The 19,936-nt window shown below is 44.4% G+C and overlaps 1 protein-coding gene across 8 annotated transcripts in view; it reads left to right on the forward strand.

Annotated features, from left to right (window-relative positions):
* The window catches only part of NFATC1 (nuclear factor of activated T cells 1), a 111,581-nt gene that overhangs the window by 22,036 nt on the left and 69,609 nt on the right, over positions 1-19,936 (forward strand). The window contains exon 1 of one of the 8 annotated variants that reach the window (XM_057377881.1): positions 8,498-8,613. The exons of 6 other annotated variants lie outside the window; for them this stretch is intronic. In XM_057377881.1, coding sequence (XP_057233864.1) covers positions 8,575-8,613 — 39 coding nt within the window. In that variant the 5' untranslated portion in view covers positions 8,498-8,574. One more of the 8 variants, XM_057377880.1, reaches the window with a different exon arrangement.

Consider the following 19,936-nt stretch of genomic DNA (forward strand, 5'->3'; position numbering starts at 1 on the left):
TCACATTAATACCTCCACAAATCTGTTGGACATGCTAAGGCAGAGGAGAAGTAAATCCAGAAAGCATCCGCTGTTCATGGCATGGTTCCCAAGCAAAATTGCCAGGAGGTTGCTTTCTCTGCAGCCAGAGCAGGTTTATCTATTTTTTCCAGGCAACATTAGCTTCCTTGCTGCTGATCCATCTCCTGTTTTAGGAGGTGGAATGTCTGAAGATCAAAGGTTTCTGAGGCAAGCATGCTGGTTGAGGAGAGCAGCGGTGTAGTGGGGCACAAGTCTCTCGTGGGTGTGACATGAAGTCCAAGGTTGGAGACCAATTTTTTCCTCGGCTCCTCCAGGCTGGTGACTTTTCTGTGGAGCTTGAGAGGGCCACGTGTAAAGCTAAGGATCTGATACTGTGTGGAATGTCATCACTGTATGAGATTGCTTTTCCCTCCCTAACCTGGGTATGGGAAGGGGCAGGCAGAACTGAGCATGGCAGACTGCCTGAGGAATTCGTTCTGACCCATGCAAAGGGCAAGCCTGGTGGGTGCTGGAGGCTTCCTGTGGCAGCAGTCATGTCCACCACTTCCTCCTTGTCATCTCTGCATCATCTGCATGGGACTTGCTCACTGGAAGCTSCTGCAGGCCATGTCCCAGGCATATTTCATGCCAGCAGGATTTCCTGTGAATTTCCTYCTGTGGAATGGCAGCACTTAGGAACCGTACGGTTTGGAGCGCTTCAAGTTGCCTGTGGAGGCTCATGAGCCTGGTAACACAATATTCCTCTCTCTCACATTTTGCTTTTGCCTGTTTGGGTGTTTGGCTGCCATGGCAGCTCCAAGCTATCACTGCTCCCCATTGCTAAACGTTTGGAGAGTGGGATGAGCTGGCGCGCCTAGCGAGCTAAAAATGCCGCAGAGGATTGGCAAGTGAGTGGTGCTGGGGAGCGGTGCTGGTGAGCTCACGGCTGGCACTGGCTTTCACCCCTTGGCTTGGGGAGGTATTTTGCAAGTTGCTGTTGCCTTTGGTGATTTCAGACTGGAGCACTCCCACCTCTGAGTCAGAACATGGACRGTGCCTGGCTGGCATTAGGCACTGTGAAGCTGCGTGTTGTGTCAGGTGAAAGTTAAACCTGGGACCACTCTGAGGAGCAAAATCCTGTCTGTTAGCATCCTGCTGGCACCTACTCCTTCTCAAGAGTTCACGGCTGGGGTGCGGATTTTTTGAACAAAGCAAGGTGGGGTGAATAGGTACTTTAGGAAACTCACAGCTTTACATAGCTACAGCCCCATTTTATGTGAARTGAATTTAATTCAAGGGGTTTGCATCCAGAACCTCTCAAAAATGTCCTCTGTTTGGACCTATCTCCCATTCTTTATTTTGAGAGTGGTGGTGAGGAGTTACACAAGATGGGGTTTGCATTCCAGCCAGCGATGTCTCTGTTTCAGCTGCAGGTAAGTAATTCAGCAGATAAAAGTTTGGGCTCCCTAGGGAGGGATGGCACCAGATTATAAATATATGGTCTGTAGATATTCTAATTAATAGCTCATCTTTGAAATAAGTCAAGCACTTTGACTGCCTGAGATGGAATTTTTACAAGCAGGGTGTGGTGTATCCRTGAGATAAAATCCAAATACTCAAGAATGTTTAATTAAAGGGCATAATGTACTCCCACAGAAGATTGTACTCAGTGATGAAAGAAAATATTCAAATGCACAGAGTAGTCTAGTAAGCACATTCAAAAGCCATGATTATTATTAAGTTTTTGACACAATATATGCCAGGAATTCTCTTCARGATCACTCCTTGCATGAAGTAGATAAATTGGTCAGAAAAGGGAAAGAAAAGTTGTATGGGTTTTCCTTTTTWATCTAAGTAACTAGTACTATCCAGAATTTGGGGGTTTTTTTCTTGAAAAATCAAGTTTATGGAATGTACAGTAAATGCTGCCTTGCCTTTCACTGTGCCATTATGCAGTGAGGTGGTAGAGGTTGTGTATGGCTCCTGTGCTCCAATATGAAATTTGATCTGAACCTGTGAACAGCTGAATAGTCTGAGCTCCCTCATTTTACAGGCAAAACACAATAATTTTTCTGCTGATTTACGTAGTCAAAATGTTGTCTGWGCCACATTTGCTCACAAGAGTAGTCTGTGTCCTTTCTTGACAAGATCKTAAGTAGATATTTTGGGTCTGATTTTCAAAGGCCTGGAGGCATATGTTGGGATTTTTAAATCCCCTTATTAYGTACAAGTATCCAACTCTCCTCTAAGGCAATCAGTGCCTTGGTATTTTTTTGTGCCTTTCCACATCATGATGATTAGGCACCAGCATGCCCCTGAGTTATTTGTGTGCCTCACTAACACATAGAGCATGTTATTGTTTGCTTCCCATGGATCAGTTGGTTTTGCTGCTTTGGGATAATAAGCACCAGGTTCCGGTGCAGGTGCTGGCCACCACAGGTATCTGTCAGAGCCCTTTCATCTTCAGAGCCATAAGCTCTGGATACCTTTCACAGACCCCTCGGGGAACAGAAAGCCTTGTTGACCAAAGCACTGTAACTTCAGGGGGCATCRACACCTCTCACACCTGGCTTCACACACACCCAACAGAGTGAGGTCAGACGGTCCTGTGATAACCGGCAGGCAAGGTGGGAAGAAGACACAACTGAATAGGTAAAGGAGAAGACTGGGAAGGTGGTCACTGTTGATGACAGGAAGAACTTGAAGGTATAAGTAAGCCAAGAGGAAGACAGGCCAAGAGACAGAGCAGGCCAAGTCCTTTGCAGCAATGCTCTGGTGCTGCACAGCAGGAGTGAACCTATGGTGAATCTCATTGTATGGGACCTGCAGTGTGTCCATAAGCGCTTTCCTTGGCAAGGGTCCCCCACCGCTGCGAGTTTGTTTTAAGCAGCAGAGCTGCTTAAAGGGGATTAGAAAGGAAAAACAGCCCCTAGTGGGTCCAGCTCATGGCCATCTGATACCTGACCAAGAGGAGAGGATGTGGAAAAAAACAGTGTTAGCTACTTTCCCCTTCCCTCTCTGGGTCTAATAGAGCAGAGCAGAGGGCAYGTTCTCATTAGTAAACAGTGATTCAACTCATCATGCCACAGTGGACTTTGTCTCTGTGCTGCTCTTCACTTGTTTTTAGAAGGCAGCATCACCCTTTTGTTCAGATGGAAATATAATACTTCCTTATGGTGGTCATATAAAGACATTGACAAGCACCTGTTAGCCAGGTTGCAATTAATAGCACAAAGCCACGCAATCACACAACCAACCAGACAGGGAGCCTACACTTTATAGCCTTGTTTTAGACAGCCGGTTCTTCTTAAGAATAAATCTCAGCTGAATGGCTTTCTCACTTCTTGCATCTGTATAGTTAAAGCTAAACCTCAAACTAGCAGACAGATAATCAAAACTGAAAAGTAGAATGATTTGGCAGATGTTTTAAGGCTGCTATTGCTTCTATAAATCCAGCAAATGGAAGAATGCCCACTGGAAGCTTTTCATCATGTGAGGTTTTTTTTTGTTAGGAGAGCATGTTTTGGAAAGGAGGGGATTTCTCATTTTTGGGATTCATATGAAGCTGGTCCCACAAAGTAGCTCCACAAGCACAGCTGTAACATTAGCCTGTGGCCTCCCTGAGGARGGGTAAGTCCAGAAGGGAGCCATCCCAGAAAGTGCGCTGCTGTCAGCCGGAGAAGATTTCATGACCCTGAAAATGCAACTTCAGCTCTGATTTATGAGCCATCCTGGGGACAGGCCTCTGCTGTTTGGTGCAACGGCCYTTTACAAATGAAAAACGAAGTTTCCATCAGCCAGTGCTTGGGGGATGCACTCTGCTCTCTGTTAAAAATGATACCTCACCCATGCTCAGCACAATGGATGCTGCCGTACATATCCCAGCTGTTGAGATGCCAATATTCAGTCTGGCTTTCCAGCCTGAAGACTTTAGCTGTAGTTGTGCCTTCAATTTGGGCTCAGTGGCTGCAGGCAAAGCAGAAGTTGGTTGTGGSCTTGAGAGAGGAGGGCATTGCCACTCCTCCACTGGTACTGTCTGCATTCCCTTGGGAAAGGGGTTRATGATATCAGGTCCTGACTTTCCTTTTCATAGGCTTCTCCTGGTTTCCTTTCTGCCTCTTTCTTTGCAACAAGGGAGTCAGTGGCACTGCTGCCACTGTGTGGGGTATTTTCTAGCTGTCCTCTGGTGCCAGTTGATAGGGCAAAGATCTAGAGAGGGATTAGGGAGGAAGCAGAGGCTTCCTCTTTATCATCTTTGTCTCCACCACTGCTCATAGAGCCATACCTCCTGCTTTCCTTGTCAGGCTGGTTTTGGTGACCAGCAGCACTCGCACCCTGAGTGTCTGGAACCAGTGTGATAGAAGTCTCTGCGAGGTCAAGAAAGACAGAACATTAATGTCTTATTCCTCTGTGATTCCTCATTTACTTTTCCTCAGGCCTTGTGTTGCATCCTTTTAACTTGGGGAGCTGCTTGCTTTGTGGACAGAGGTTTTTTCTGCATGTTGTCTGAAAGGGTGATCCATCATCATTACCTCCAAAATGTGTACTTTTCAGGGAGGAATCAGGACTCATCCTTGACTGCTACAGTGTGATACTTTTTCTTGCCCKTTCCATATTTTTGTCCTGTGCTTARTATTGCATCCCTCCTGCTAAAAGCTGCAGATGCCATATCTCTTGCTCTTTCACAGAATCAGGAGGCAGAGATGAAGCTGCAGATGCTTCTGGTTAGCCAGAAGAGGCTACCAGTAGTGCTAGGAATGGGTACCCACTTTTCTAAGGAAAAATACAACATGTGTAGATCTTTTGCTTGCCTCAAATTACCAGACCTTAATTAAAAAAAAAAAAAAAACAAAAAAAAAAAACCAACAAAACCCCAAATTACATTCAAAGCAGTATTGGGGCACTCTTTGAAGTTAGATGGGTTAGCCTGCTTAATTCAAGCACATACTTAGGGGTTTGCTGACTCTTAGTTTAGACATTTTTGAGAAAATAAGACTGGATGTGTGGGGTGTTGACAACTGGGTTTAAAATAGCTTTTCAGGGCGCTTCAGGTGATATGTGAGGCTGTGGTCTGGGCATGAACTACAGCTGTCATTTGACTTAGTTTTGATTGCAGCTGAGAAGACCTACACCAAGATTATCAATCAACAAATCTGCTCCAGACCTGCCGGATTATTGCACATTAACATGCACCTGAAATCTGAAATAAAACACAGTTAAAATTAAAATGCAGCTTTACCAGAAGCCAGATGCTTCATTATGAGCTGAGCTAACCTACCTGCCAAATACTGCTAACCTGCATGAGGCAGGTGATTAATTTTTTACAAGTCTGCTTTGGCAACTAGACACCTGTCCTATATTCCTAAAACTAATATCTCAGGGCAAACGTTTTTTTTTTCTTGGTACTTCAAATTACAGAAAATATATATAATGAAAATTATGTTGTCTGCATTCTGTATGAAGATCTACTGGGGCCAGTTCATATTTCATATCCCTTTCATACCAACCTAACTCCATTGGAATTTCTKGTTTTATACTTTCTAATATTTCATGTGTAAGAAGAATAAAAAATTATGTCTGTAACACACCTTGTGATCTGGAATGTTAGTATATGTGGTTATAATGCAGATTTTCCATTTTAATTAGTCATTATTTAAACTAACAGGCTGAATCAGTGGAAAATATGGTGTCAAAGTACTCAGTCGCTCTCTCAAAGTACATTGCATCTTTCATTATGAGCAGGAGTTTATAATTTCTTTCTTTGTAAAGAACAGCTCAAAATCTTCTTTGCTACATGCTGTGAAAGGGAGATAATCCATTACRGCATCTGCTATATACATACACAGAAGTAAAATTTGTTGCTTGCTGTCAGTGCAGTGAAATCTAATAAACTTTCTCCTCCCTCCACATGTTTAAGAAATAATTTAGCAGGAGTTGCAWATTTTCACTGAAACAGTTAAAACATGCTAGTAATCAATTTACTTACACATGGTAAAAATAATATAGGTTGCAGACAGATTTATAATACAGTTTTTAAACACCTGTTTTTAATGTTTCACTACCCAATAAAGCAGAGGAACTCCTGCTTTTGGTTTGCATGCAGACGTTATGCACATTGGGATTTAAGAGTCTGCTGCCTAGGTTTCAAATGCAGTAAACAGCCCTTGCAGGCACAGTGTGGATGTGTTTTGGGTAGTACAGACACTGGAGACTCCCCCAGTGAATTTTGCCTTTTGGGACATTGATAAGTGGTGTTGCAGCCAAATGTGAATCCTGGTCAAAACCCACAGTCTTCATGAGAAAGAAAAGTGCTCCCTCACCMCTTGCAATCCTACTGATGTAGTGTTGTGGGTTAAGGTTTCTCCTTTTGTTTCCTTTCTTGGGGAATTTTCTGATGGCTGGGCAATTGGGGAAAGAAGAAGCTGTGCCCTAGGTGGGGCCCAAGGGTCTCCTTAGGCACTCCTCCTGCCTGGCAGTTTGGTTTTTTTCTTCTCTTTGGAGAGAGGGAAGTTCTCACGGGAGTTTTGGACTCGGGGCGGACGTGTGTGTGTGTGTGTGTGTGTGTAGGGCGGAGGAGAGCTTCACTTCCTGCCCTGCTTGGCTTGGGGGAGGATGGTGGACCTGCTGCCTGCGGAAGAGAGCTTGCTGCTGCTGTAGAACCCAGCGTCTGGTCATCGGTTCCTGTTCGCTGCACTGTAATCTTCTGCCCCCATGCCTTACCAGGGCCCCTCGGATTCCTGCTGCAGTGGTCGAGTTCTGCTGCATCCTGTCTACAGCCGCAGGATTCTGCTCATCTTTTGCCCATCTGGCTGTTCTGAGGTTTCTTGCTATCCAGAGGGAGCACCAGGATCAGCGTTTTCCCCTGTGAATTTTTAAGGGAACTCTTCTCCATCCATCTTTGCCGGGTTATGCCCGTCCTTGGCCACTGGGAGATCTGAGCCATCCGGGACCCGCGCCACAGCGCCCCCTGCAGCCGCCGGGGAATTGCACACGCCCTGCCCGGCTGGGAGCCAATAGCGCCTCTGCCGACTGGGACTGTAACTGCACCAAAGGGGAGGCTGTGTCTCTGTGTGAGGCTGTCACTGGGTTTGTGGCTGGGTTGGTTATTGCTATCGTTGTTGTTACTTGTTTCACCTTGYTATACATATTAGTAAAAACTGTTATTCCCTTTTCCCCATATTCTTGCCTGAAAGCCCWTGATTTTCAAAGCTATAATAATTCAGAGGGAAGAGGGCTCATATCCACCAGGGTCCCTGCCTTCATTGGCAAACACCTGTCTTTCAAGCAGAGACATGTAGAAATTCTGCTGGTCCAGTTCTGTGTAAYGTGAGGGTGAAGAAATGTAAAAGAGATGAAGCAGACCGATTTGTTAAAGTAAAACCAAGCACTTAAATACATCCTTAAACTTTCATAAAATGAGATTAAATGTTGACTTTGTGCTTACATTTTCTACCAAGCAAGAATACATTGATTAATGGCAATTAATTGTGCAATGCATTGTTATCCATGTTACTCAGCTGCACAATCTGGAGGAAGGCACTTTCACTGCCTTGCCATGGGTGTTAAAAGAGATTGGGTGTCAGTTGTGAGTGTATGGGGCTGCCAGCTGTCCAGAAATAGCATCATAAAGGGGAGCAAGTTGCAGTGGCTGCATTCTGTTCTTGCAGGCCTCTCTGCTGCTTTTCAGGTGACCTGCTAAGTTTTCCCTCTTAAAAAATCAGATGCTTTTTGGGCATCAGTTGCAAGCTCCCTGTATATTGCTCCTTCCTTCTGGTGGTTTTCAAGTGAATGCTACCAACTGGATTCTCCTTTTTGTCTSTCTTCAGTCCCTTTTGGGATCCCTTGGGATGACTGCATCTCATACTGCCCCCAGCGTGCCTGTCCAATGTAATGGTCATGAAGTCATMTTTTACTGGATGTCTTGATAGCAAGTCAGGCATGATGATACTTGAGCCAAGCTTTCAATCGCTGTCCAAAATCTTCCCATTGCTTTCCTCTGTCTTTGGGCAAACTGTACCTTCCTTCATGTCATCTAAGCCTGTAGTTTAGACTGTTCAGTGCAGTCTGCTATATTTAGCTGCTTTCTGTCCCTGTGCCTAGATGAGAACAGCAGTTAKCAGCATGTCATGCATGTTCAGCACAGGACATGGATGCCCACGCTTGCTGTGCTTAATAAGCCACACGTTCCTGTCCCCTCGGCTCTCTGCCCATGCAAGGACAGTGGCTTGCCYTTGGGAAGCCCGGAGCGCATCGTGACTGCACAGATAAATAGCTAGAAGGGAGCAGGGTGGGAGAGAGATCACGTTTTGTGTGTGGAGAGCTGTTCAGAGGAGCTGTGCATGCAGCCTGGGTGCAGCTCACGCGCAGAGGGTTGGTGCCGAGTTTTCATCCCCTTCTCAGCATTTTCACCCGAGGCGGCTGCTTGGTTTAGCAAGGCAAGCAGAGACACCTGAGCCTAAGATGATTGCGACATGTCAGGATTAAGGAGCCAGGGCAGGGCTTGCACCGTGTTGCCTGTGCTCGCCGGCAGCCAGGACTACCAGCATTTTGGCTCTCCTGCATGCGCACGCTGGGATGTCACGCTTTGCTCCTGAACACTGGCAGAGAAGGGATGTGAGTGCCTTTTCTGGAGGGGACCAACCATTGCCAAGGCGAGCACGGATGCACAGGGCAGCGGGCACTGGATGCAGCTATGGGGCAGAGGGATGGACGTGGAGCAAGGGATGGATGCTGTGCGAACGGTGAGGGGCTGAGCTGCTGCTGCCACCCCCTCCCTGCATATCCTGGCCTGACGTGTTGTTGTTATGATTGCTATGGGAATAATTTCAATATGTTTCGCAGCTCTGGGATGCTGTGTCTTGCATTATTTGTCTGGAAAGCTGCTTGACTGGTTTTGGAGGGTGGCTGTACATGCACAAATACTAGCTGATTTTTTTCTGGTGGAAAGTAGGAGATTCACAGCATGGTTTTAATTAGAACTGCTCATTTAGGCTTTCAATGCAGAGTGTTCTTTAGTTGAAAGATAATTTAATTTTCTTTGTTTTGGAAGATCTTCATGCTTGYCTGTGTGAAATGTCTTTATTTACTGTGCCTCACTGTGCTTTGTRCATAGCTTTGATTATGAAGAGAGTCAAAAACAAAACTTGTCTGGGCTGTATTACATTCTACCTGCTGTGGCTTTTAATACAGTCCCATTGGTATATATGTACCATGTGTCTGCATTTCTAAGACAAAATCACCAGAGAAAATTGGCAAAGCATGCAGGGTTAGATTTAGCTGTAAAACTCTTACTGACTTGAGCAGGAATAGGATGTCTAAAAATTGKGAAGTGCTGAAGAAGTGTATCTGGTATGGGTCAATTTGGTGTTTCATCTTGGAGAAGTTCACAGAAGATGTCACTTGTTGAAAAAAAAAGGTAAAACCCCCCAAAAATCCTGCCTCCTCTTGCACCTCTTGTAACCTCCTGTTCAATGAAGGGTATTTAGTCTGGTTGTAACACTGTGCAGCATGGATCAGTCTTGTTTATGTGTACAAGAATATTTGGATAGTGCCTGTCATATCAGAATAAAAAAAAAAGTTACATAAAATATGTAAATCTCTCCCCATCAGTGCAGGAACTCATAAAATTGGTCTGAATATGCAGTCGCAAAAAAATAAAAATTGTAGATGGCTTTTTTTTTAATCAATCCTTAATTATCCTGAAATAATTTTCTAAATGAGTTTCAAATTAATTTTCAACCACCTCTTTTGTGGTGATGTATTTTTCATTATAGGGTCCTCATGTGCTGTAGCTCTTATTCACCAATAATATAATATTTTTCAATATAGACTCCAATATTTTTACTGAATATGGGTTATAGAGTGTTACTAACCACAGTTTGGCRTACCATGGTAGAATTGTACACAAACTCCACCCATAGCTGCAAACTTGAGCTTCCAGGGACAAACAAATTTATACCACAACTTGCAGACACATGTGCTAGCATCTAGGTGCACAAGTAATCTCAAGCACATGTCCTGAATACATCAAAGCCTCATTTTCTAATCTCTCACWGTTGTGAGGAAAACCTTAAAATATGTGGACTGACATAGCCGCACTGCTGGCTGCAAGAGCCCCAGCTGAGATGGAGGGCAGGCTGGAGAGGGTTTGCAAAGAACAAGGCGATGCAGTGGCAATAGTGGAGCTGGGCTATGGCTCTGTAGTTTTGCTGTCCTAAATGAAATCCCTGAAACTCTAAGCTCAAATAGATTTTACAGGGGTAGTTGCTCTAATCACAGGGCAGCATTAACCTGGAAGCCTGTCTGTAGTAGCAGATGTTTGTAGGAAAAATAGCCTGGTGGGTAAAAGCATTCTTCTTCCTCCCATTTGAGTAAAAATAAAAATAAGATGAAATTTGGCCYGTGGGCTCTCCAATTATTATCAAATTCTCTTTTCTGTTTTCGTAGTAGAAAAAGGTGTGTAAGACATGTTTGAATTTAATGTAAAAAGTGCTCATTAGCAGGARTAGGGCTCAGGATTCTGTTTTTATTATGATTTTAGTATGCAGTCCAATTTTAAACAATKGCAACAGCAAGGCCACTGAAACTGTAGGTGATGGTGCTCCAGAATTTCACATGTGCTCCACAGCAGAGGTYGGGAGTGCTGCTGGGACTAGGGGCAGTTGGTGCAGTCTTTGCAGGGAAATGAGCTGCTGCTTTGTGACACCCTTCTGGGGCAGGGAGGGAAGCATGGGTACCCCATCGCTGGCACCAGCAGGGAGGCTGTGGAGCGGGCTGGTCGAGTGTCCAGGTGTGACCGCCTCTTGCCCAGCCTGTGGACTGGATGACTCCAGGACCAGGGTTAAGCAGGCCCTCAAAGGCAGGGTGGAGAAGCCAAAGCACTGAATTTAAGGTGTGGTGGAGCTGACTTTGATCTTTCTCTCTGAGAGGGAAAAGGCTGCAAAGTGGCACTGTCTGACGCAATGGTCTCCTGGCCCCTCTGAAAAGCTGTGAGCAGCTGCCCAAAACAGAACGCCCAATGGTGAAGGGTAGAGTGGCATGTCTGTGGTGGGCTCTGCCTCTGCAGGGACCTTCCCCCAGAGCTCTGCTCCATGCCTCTTCGGGATAAGCACAGCATGTGCCTCACAGCGCTGTCCTGGGTTCATGGGACACTCATGCTTTGAACTGTAGCCTGGGCAGGTGACAGGGGCAAGTCCACATTTTAGGATTTATTATGTGTCTGCTGCTGAACTAATTGCCTGAGTTTCTCTCTGTAATCAGGGGAAGGCTTGTCGGTGTAGAGTTGAGCGAGCTATTAATTTTATTCTGATGTGAACATCTGAAGCTGCTTGGGTCAGTCACACCTTCAGAGTGCCTGTCTCATTTTGCTGGCTGTGACAGGAGCCAAGGTGACTAGACCCTCTTGTTGTCCAGCCTGCATGTTTAAAAGTTAGGTGGCATGAATCACATGGTTTCCCACTTTTTCTTCTCACTGGATGTCTTGTGTACAATTGTTTCTTACTGTATTCAGCAGGCTTTAATGTCTGACCAGTTTGCCAAGACTGAGATGTTCTTCTTGGGTTGGATAACCAGGTAAGGCTTGAGTATGACTGGGAAGAGCAGTGCCTTTTAAGACCTTGGCATTTCTACCTGTGGCTTGGGACTTTGACCCATACTGGAGCCTCATGTTTGATGTCAGCAGGTTGATAAAGACACAGTCTTGGTTTGGGTGTAAAAACACAGGTCCTGGTCACCATCACCTGCACATCATGCCTCTCTTCAAAGGAGAAGTTGTGACACTCAGCATCCTCCTCAATTCTCAATTGTGCCCTGGCATCCTGCTGCACTGACTTCAGCAGGGTGTCCTCCAGCAGATAAGCTACTCTGTAAAGCTTTTATTGGCAAGTTCTGCTGTCAATATATTTGCAAYRTTTTACTTGGCTGTMTTACTGGCYTTAAGGAGGGTWGTGATATTTATTAGCTTGTCASTATTCCAGTCAGAAATTCTAGTGCTAAATAACGTTACTCAATGTGGCAATATTTAGAATGATTGATTGAAAATAGTCCCTGTACGTTGAGAAAGTTTATTTAGTAGTGTTTCATGCTTATTTTATTTACTTGCAGTTGGGGATYTCAAACCTTTTAGTTCATTGTAGCCCTTGTGGCAGAGCAGCTCATGTTATGCTCGTTGATCAGAGTCTTGTCTGTTCCATCCATTTGGTTTTAGGGTTTTTTTAAATTAAAAAAAGAAGTGACATCAACCAATGGTATCGCCCTCAAGCAACTCACAGTGTGGAATCCAATCTCCTTAGATTTCTCATAGTTTAATCAGACTATTCTGGAGGTCAAAACCTTGACTCCGAGCTATAAGATATACCTGACCTATTTTTATTGCTGCATTGGGATGCTTTCCGTGGAAGACATGTAATCGGAGATGTAGCGCCAGGTGGATCAAAGGTGTCTTGGGAAGTAGCGTAGGACCGGATGTGTTGAGTGACCTGGCAGAGCCACTGCCCCTTTCTGAGACAGGAGTCACAAAGAGCATTTTTATTAATTTTGTGCATATGACAACACTTCTTTAGGGTTGAAACAACAGAAGCAGAACCTGTCTTGAGGATCATACACATGCAGATGGCACTTCTCKGACTCCAAAGAGCAGTGGGGTTGCATCAATCTGCTTATTCCCCAAGGAATAAAGGTGTAAATTGTGCAATGATTGGAACCAGGGGGCTATTAGTGCTGCATTTTCATAGTGAGGAAAGGGTTACCTGGCCTCCTGGCACTGTGKTTACTATTTTTGTTTTGTGAGGAGGCTGAAGCACTGATTGATTAAACATAAAGAAGTCTGCAAATATGTAAAAAGTAATTACAACTTTTTTTTCTGCTCTAATCAAGTTATGATCTCTGATAAAGCAAAAACTCTCTGGCAGAGCTGGAGATGGGAGTCAATTGCTCCAGGCCCAGCTCACTGCTCCTTCATGTGCTAAGACACCCTTGCTCTGCGCTTTTATAGAATGCTTTGAAATGCTTTCCTTTTTTAATTCATTCCTACGTTTAAGGAAAAAACAACCAGCCAAAAATGGACAATAGTACTGTGAAATTTGGAATCTATTAGTATCCATGTGGCTTTCAGAAGAAGTGAGGAGGTTTATTTCAGACCTTCAGCCAGCCTCCCTTCCCACTGCCTCCTTCCCTCAAACACAGAGAGCAGTCAGGGCTTAACTCTTGGACTGTCTGATCATAGTAAGTCTTACTTGGGGCATACAGCTGTGCATCACGCTAGTGCTGTACATACTTTGTCTCCACCCCTGGGTTTTCAGTGCCTGCTCTGTGCTGTGACTTTTGAYTCCAGTGGCTAATTAGAAAGCAAAATGTCTCTTATAAGATTTTTCTTGGTCCTTTAAATGAGTTCTTGGCAAATCAGAGAAATCAAGAATTGGAAGTATATCTGTAGTAATTTTCGTGGCAACAGAAAGGTAAGTGCAATATTCATATTTTGATTATGGCTCATTATTTATAGCTCTCCAAATATTTACAGAGATAAAGCCTTTAAACATAGCCCCAGCTTTCTGTCTTCAGTAGCAGTTTAAATAAATGTCATTTGGATAGAAGTTAAAATTGAGGGGAAAGACAGTCATTTCTAGTCTAATACTGTCTTACTGGTGTCTCTGAACTCCAAAAGTTTTATCCCTGAAACTGCTCTGTCCCTGTTCCATATAGGCCAATTTTCATCTTGATGTGATGAACAGCACTGGCCCTTATCTACTCRTGTGGATAGATGGGTGCCCCCTTGTCCTCAAAATCGCAAGGTTGAGAATTCAAAGTCATGCAGTTGCTGAAGCACTCGTGAGCCACCGAGTGAAAATATGGCATTGAGGGTGTGTCTCGGATTGGAGGAGTCACCGAGGGATGTTGGCAGTGGCACTGTGGCATGGCTGGGATGGGCGCTGGTGAAGGGCATCACCCTGATCACACRCCCGAGGATCCTGGGCCAGGCTGTGCTCCCCACAAACAGCAGTGTGCTGGGTGCGAGCAGTGCGTCAGTGGCATGAYGAAAGGCAGCTTCACAAGTATGAGCTTGTCTGGGGTATCTGCATAAGAACTTGTAATAAATTCCTGCTACGAGGCTCTAGTGATAGGGTTTTGTTTTTTTTTAACTCATCCATGTCATGGATACTGAGGGCAAATGTTTAAGTAGAAACGTGGTAGAGTGAGGGATTGGGTAGTTTCAGGGAGGACACTATTGTGTTAGACTTACCCCCTGACCTGGATTTATAATCCTTGGAGCATGATGAGGCAACAAGGATCAGGGGAAGAACATTTCTTTGGTCTTGTGGTAGAAGATGTCATAAGAGCAGTAATGATTTCTCAGTGTCCCAGTGAAAAAGGTGCCCAGGACTTACAAATTCATTCTGTTAGTAACTCCTTTTCTGATGGGCATCCCCCCTTGTGAGTCTGATAGTGTTAGGAGGAGTGAGGCATGGGCTGGATTTTAGGTATGTGTATTTTTGAGGACGAAAATCCTTCCTAGAAATATGGAGCAGTGTCTTGCAGTTGTTTAGACAGACATGGTTGTGCTGAGAGCCAGCAGCCACGAAGGCCGTTTTTCCCTGGATAGAGACTGAAATTACTTGTGAGCCAGTGAATGAGTGTACAGCATCTCTATTACATTAAGATTAATAATTCTTCAGGGTATTTGCAGCTGGAGTTTTATATAGATCTTTATTCATCATGATGTGAACAGCTGCTCTTTTGCTGCACTGTTGAGTTAAGGTCCAAGTGGCAGCACTAGAAAGTGCCACATAAAACACACTCCTGCTGTTTCCATTCACTGTTCTCCCATCCAGCTCTAGTCCTCGGCCCAGGCTTGGCCCTTTGCAGGAGCAAGCCATCTTATTTTTATTTGTGGTCCAGCTCTGGCTRCATTTGGATCTTAAAACAGAGTTTGAGTGAATCCAAGGAAAATCTTTCAGAAGGAAAAAATAAATCCTGAAAGTAGCACAAAAATCTGTAGGAATTCCTGTTACAATTTTATTTTAAGTAAGTGAAGGACTAATGGGGTAGTAACATGTTTCATAGCACAGACCATAATTTATTCATCTATTTATTTTTTGCTTAGATGCATCAGGTGAAGTGCATCAAAATCTGTCACAGCCAGAGGGTCACCTCAGCTCCTAAGACAGTGTTTTATTTTCTGTTAGGTTATTTTTTGAGGGGTTGTTCTGTTTTGCTGAGTTTCATGTTTTGGTTCTGAAGTCTGTCAGCTCTGCTGTTTTGAACAAGATGCTCCTCTTTTCTTGGCTTGTGSTCYCACAGGAGYGTCCAAGAGACCAAGTTTAACACCKGAATACTCACTGACAAGGAGTCTGGAGGTGAGCTGTGTGCCTCCTCTGACACCTGGCACCCCGTATTGCTTGCCTGGTTGCTGGCCAAGGGAAGAGTTCCCTGSTCATCCTGGTCAGGATGATGTGCTTCTCTCATTTGTAGGTACACAGAAGCCTCTGTCAAGAGATCTGGAAAGAGCCAGGGGCACACGGGTGACGTGGCAGTGACTAAAATGCATACACRTGCAGAGTGTGAGCTTGAAGGTGGAGACAAACAGCTGGAAAGAGACAGGGATTCTGCCTGTCTTTTCCTGACTCTTTTTCCCAGAGGTGTAGGTTGCTGGCTCCCTGAGCCTTCAGCAGCAGATCCCTGGGCTTTTTCAGCTGGCAGCAGGGTGGCTCGGTGGCTGCCCAGGAGAAGGTCGGRCAGGATCTGTGCAGCATTCACCAGAATAGATGCCCTGGTCTCCTGACCTCAGCCCCTGTGCCTGCGCTTCACATGACAGTCATTGCCCGCGAGATCAGCTTTTCCCTCCTGCCGTTCAAACCCATGATGCTGCAGCTTACGTCCTCTGTGCTTCTACGGAGCCCAAAGTAAATTCTTTTTCTTGAAAATCAGATTGATGACACTATTTTTATGCATGCTCAGTGCTAACAGCTGAAATCAGTACCCAAAATGTTTGTGTACTTCCTCTGTAGTACAGAGCTTGATCTTTAATTTGGTTTTAAAAAATAAGAGCACTGAGCACTCACTGATGATACTTTATTGAGGCTGCATATTAGGTACACTTTTAAAACATGACAATTTGTTTCATTTTATCATTCATCATGTGCAGTTCCTGCAAGAAAAAATATCTGCTGCTTGAGAAAGTTAGCAATAAAGCTACTTGGTGTGTACYGCCGAAGCTCTAGCTTAAAGAGAMAAGCAACAATTGTTGACTTTAAAAATGTCACTATTTTATAGGTTTTATTCTGTTTGACAATTTTTGAAAGCATTGCAGTTACTCTCCAAAACATTGATGGGGATAAAAAGGAAAGCAGCCCATTATGTCAGCCTGGGTTTGTGAGTCTCTCTAATGATTCTCACCAGACTGACTCAGGTATTCTTGATCAGTTCTGGGAATACAAATGGGACAGAYGAATGTGGAAGGTATTGCTGAGCATAAGCACTGCGGTCTGTACCTGCTGCAAGCCGCGTGGCTATCAGATAAGTGGTCAGATAAGAAAATGTAGTTACTGTTATTGTTTTTGGAGACATAAATGGGTGTATTTACTTGTTGCCTTTATTATATACCAACATACAGAAACAGACGCACACACACAAAGGTTTTACTGATATGGATGTTCCCTGTGGCATTTTTTGGCACATCATTATGATTAAGGAAGCAGTCCCTACTGGCTCAAGAGTCTGCAGTTTTGAGAGTGAACACTAAGTCCTTGGTCATTCCCTGCTTCGTTATTAGTGGGAGCTCAGCCCTGAATGCGTTGGGACAGACTAAGGCCTAAATTATAGCCCAGTGTTCATTGAACATATTTGCTAAAGTGTCCAGGTCTGGAGGAAASTGCCACTGTAGGGTTTTTGCAGTTCTTTCCCCAAACTCCCAGTAGGTACACTTGAAAGCTATGGCACASTAGAGCTCTCTTTCTTCCTCACTGATGCCATGGGTGGTGCAGAGGGTGTACCTGGCTTGTGTGTCCCGTGAGAACAGGACCTTTCTGTCGGTGGCCTCCAGTAGCCTCTCCAAACAGAGGGCTCCTTGTTATGACAGGTAGTTTTCTGAGCATTTCARCAGATGCTTGGGCATGCCAAAAGCATAAAGCACTTGGAAAGGGAGCATGCAGAATATTTCAACTGCATTTCTTAGAATAAATGCCCTGGCTTAAATAATAGAAGTTTTCCTCGCAGACTGTAGAACAACCACTGAAGCTGAAATAATGTTTGAGTTATTGGATGTGACGTTCACAAAATTTCCTCAAAATTTAGTAACYGTAGCAAAGTTTGGGGAGGTTTTGCGCTTTTTTTACTAGCACTCATGTTCGAAACACCTCATCCCCTTCTGCTCATCGTTTTCCAAGTCTGTTCAATTCCAATTGCCAGATTTAATGGACATGTACCAGGCACACATTTAGACTCCAGGCAGTCTCAGTATGGTCACATCTATGATAAACCTGGGGTCATCGTAGCTGTAGGACTGAATCAGGTAGGACCTTGCAGTGGGCTGGTGGCTGTGAGGGGTGACACCCCTGTTTCCCTCACACTTTGCTGGCCACTGGAGAAAGATTCCTGGYGTTCACTGCCACGGCACCTGGACAAACAAAAACATCCAGCTCCAGCTCACRGTGCATCTCCTCAGGGAAAGGCTGGGGTTTGCTTTGGCACCTTGCACTGAGATGAGCAGCAGCCTACTGGTGAGAATCAAGGTGTGTTGCTGGGAGATGGCACTGGGAAARCGATGATGGAGAGGCATAGGAATCCCAGGGAAGGCTTGATGCAGTGGCTCAGCCGGCGTGGCCTTTCCCTTGCTCTTGCGTAAGATGATGTAAGGTGACGAGGAGCTTAACTGTGATCGGTCCTGTTCTGGTGTTAATTACCAGTGACTGCATCGCTTTTGATGGAATTAGAGGAGTGTATAACAAGCCCACAATTAAGTCTGATTTTGATCTTAGCAGCTTCAGACAATAAAAACAAAAATGTCATTTGAGATGAGTTCAAATATTTTTAACAGCAGAAAAGAGGAAACCAAATATTTTTAACAGAGGAAAAGAACCAAGTGGTTGGTCAGAACAAGAGACTATGTCCTACTTCCATTTCAGAACCAAATACACTTGGCCACACAGGTCTTATTTGCATACTTAAGTTTTTCTTGCATGTTTCCTTTGTACCGAACCAGGTATCACTGCCTTTATTTGGAAAGGGAAGCTCATTCAAAAACATGGTGCTCCTGGTCCTTTTTTGCAACTAATTCCTTTTRCAGTTTTCACAGCAGGGGAAAGTACAGCTCTTTCCACTTGAATCTATGTACTGCCAAGCAAAGCATGCTTGGTAGGAAAGACACATCCTTTATTATGAATGCCGTAGCTGAGAGCACCTTTGTCACCCGTACTCAGCCGCTGAGTTATTAAGAGCTTTGGACTGTGTTACACAGAGAAAAAGATAAAAATAGGGTGTCTGACGCATGCATCCCGTGTTGCACGCCAGGAAACTGAATCGCTATTCCACCGAGTACAGTACCCCAGAGCACACATGGAAAATATGCATGGATGTGAACATGCGAGATCTTTCCTTACCAAGAAAAATGCTCAGTCACCCTTTTTTCCCCATCCCAATTTACACTTGTTCAGTATTACCTTTGACTGSTGGCAAATCTAACAGCCTAACGTACTGCAACTCTGCTTTTACTGCCACGGCTCCTCACTGTTGAACATTTGACAATAATACCACTCTCCCATGTTTTGAGGAAGCTTTGGAATATTTTTATTGCACCCATGTGACAGTTAGCAGRATCTTACCCATTCTCCAGTCATTTGCAGCATGCTGAAAACTCCCAAGGCTTGACGCTGTCTGTTGCRGAAATTGTGCACTGGGTGCATAATCTAAAATAAGTCATTCACAGTATGTGCCCCTTTAAATGTTAATCCTTGTGTCGCTTTCTTTTATTGCTTCTGTTGGCAAACATGATTATGTGACATAATATAAAAGTAAATAATGTGATGCAATGGGTAAAGCTCAAAGGGAAATACAAAGTGGAGATCAGATGCCTCCTAACACAGAATATGACATAAAACTTACAGTGACATGAGTGTGAGCTTTGCTTACTTTGAAGGTAGCAAAATCAAGCATAGAGTGTTTACGTGAGTCTTTCTGTGTGTTTCTGGTACTTTCTAAGTCAGGGACTAAGAAACTGTTGGTAATGGATCCAAAGCATAGTACAGCATAGCTCTAGATCAAGACTTTTTAAAAAAGCAAACATAAATTTAGCTTGAAGATCACAAACCTTAAAAAACAATGCAGAACATGCATCTGAGATCTTATTTATTTTCCAGCATGTGAACACTTTTCAGGGGAAGGCRGGTGTGCATAACTGAGGGCTATGGGTGTTTGCTTGCCTCCTGGTAGGAAACCTGTGGGAAAAGCACAAGCTGAGACTCAGCAGCAGGTTACAAGGTATGRCAGCAGCAGGTTCAGATTTAAAGATAAAGCCTAAAATAGCAGAACCCAATGCATGGCCAATGTTTTTGGTCCTCTTTGCCCGTATTCAGTAAAACATGTGGGTACCTCGGTGTGTGATTTTGCTTTTGCTGAATTGAGTTTTGAGTTACTCGCTAGTCTATTTTTACATTTTAAGCGGCCTTGTAATTCAATATGTGTTTGTTTTAATTTTACACTCTCCATAAAAAGCACCCTCCATGACGAGCTGGAGAAGTGACTGCTGGCAATGCATAGAAATTTATTTGCCTGGTATGTCACACTGTCTTACTTTTCCCCCTGCAAACCCATGTGCTGGTCTTGAACTAAAATACCTCGGGATACCTTGTGTCTCCTCGGTTACCTAAGCTTTGCTGCTGAGGCTCTGGAAATAGTGAGGCGGTGGGAAAGATCAACCTGGGACAAATCCAGGTCACTCCACTGGCCC

This window comes from Malurus melanocephalus, unplaced genomic scaffold, assembly GCF_030028575.1.
Source record: "Malurus melanocephalus ecotype Western Australia unplaced genomic scaffold, MMel_1.1 scaffold_329, whole genome shotgun sequence".
Classification (NCBI taxonomy): Eukaryota; Metazoa; Chordata; class Aves; order Passeriformes; family Maluridae; genus Malurus; species Malurus melanocephalus.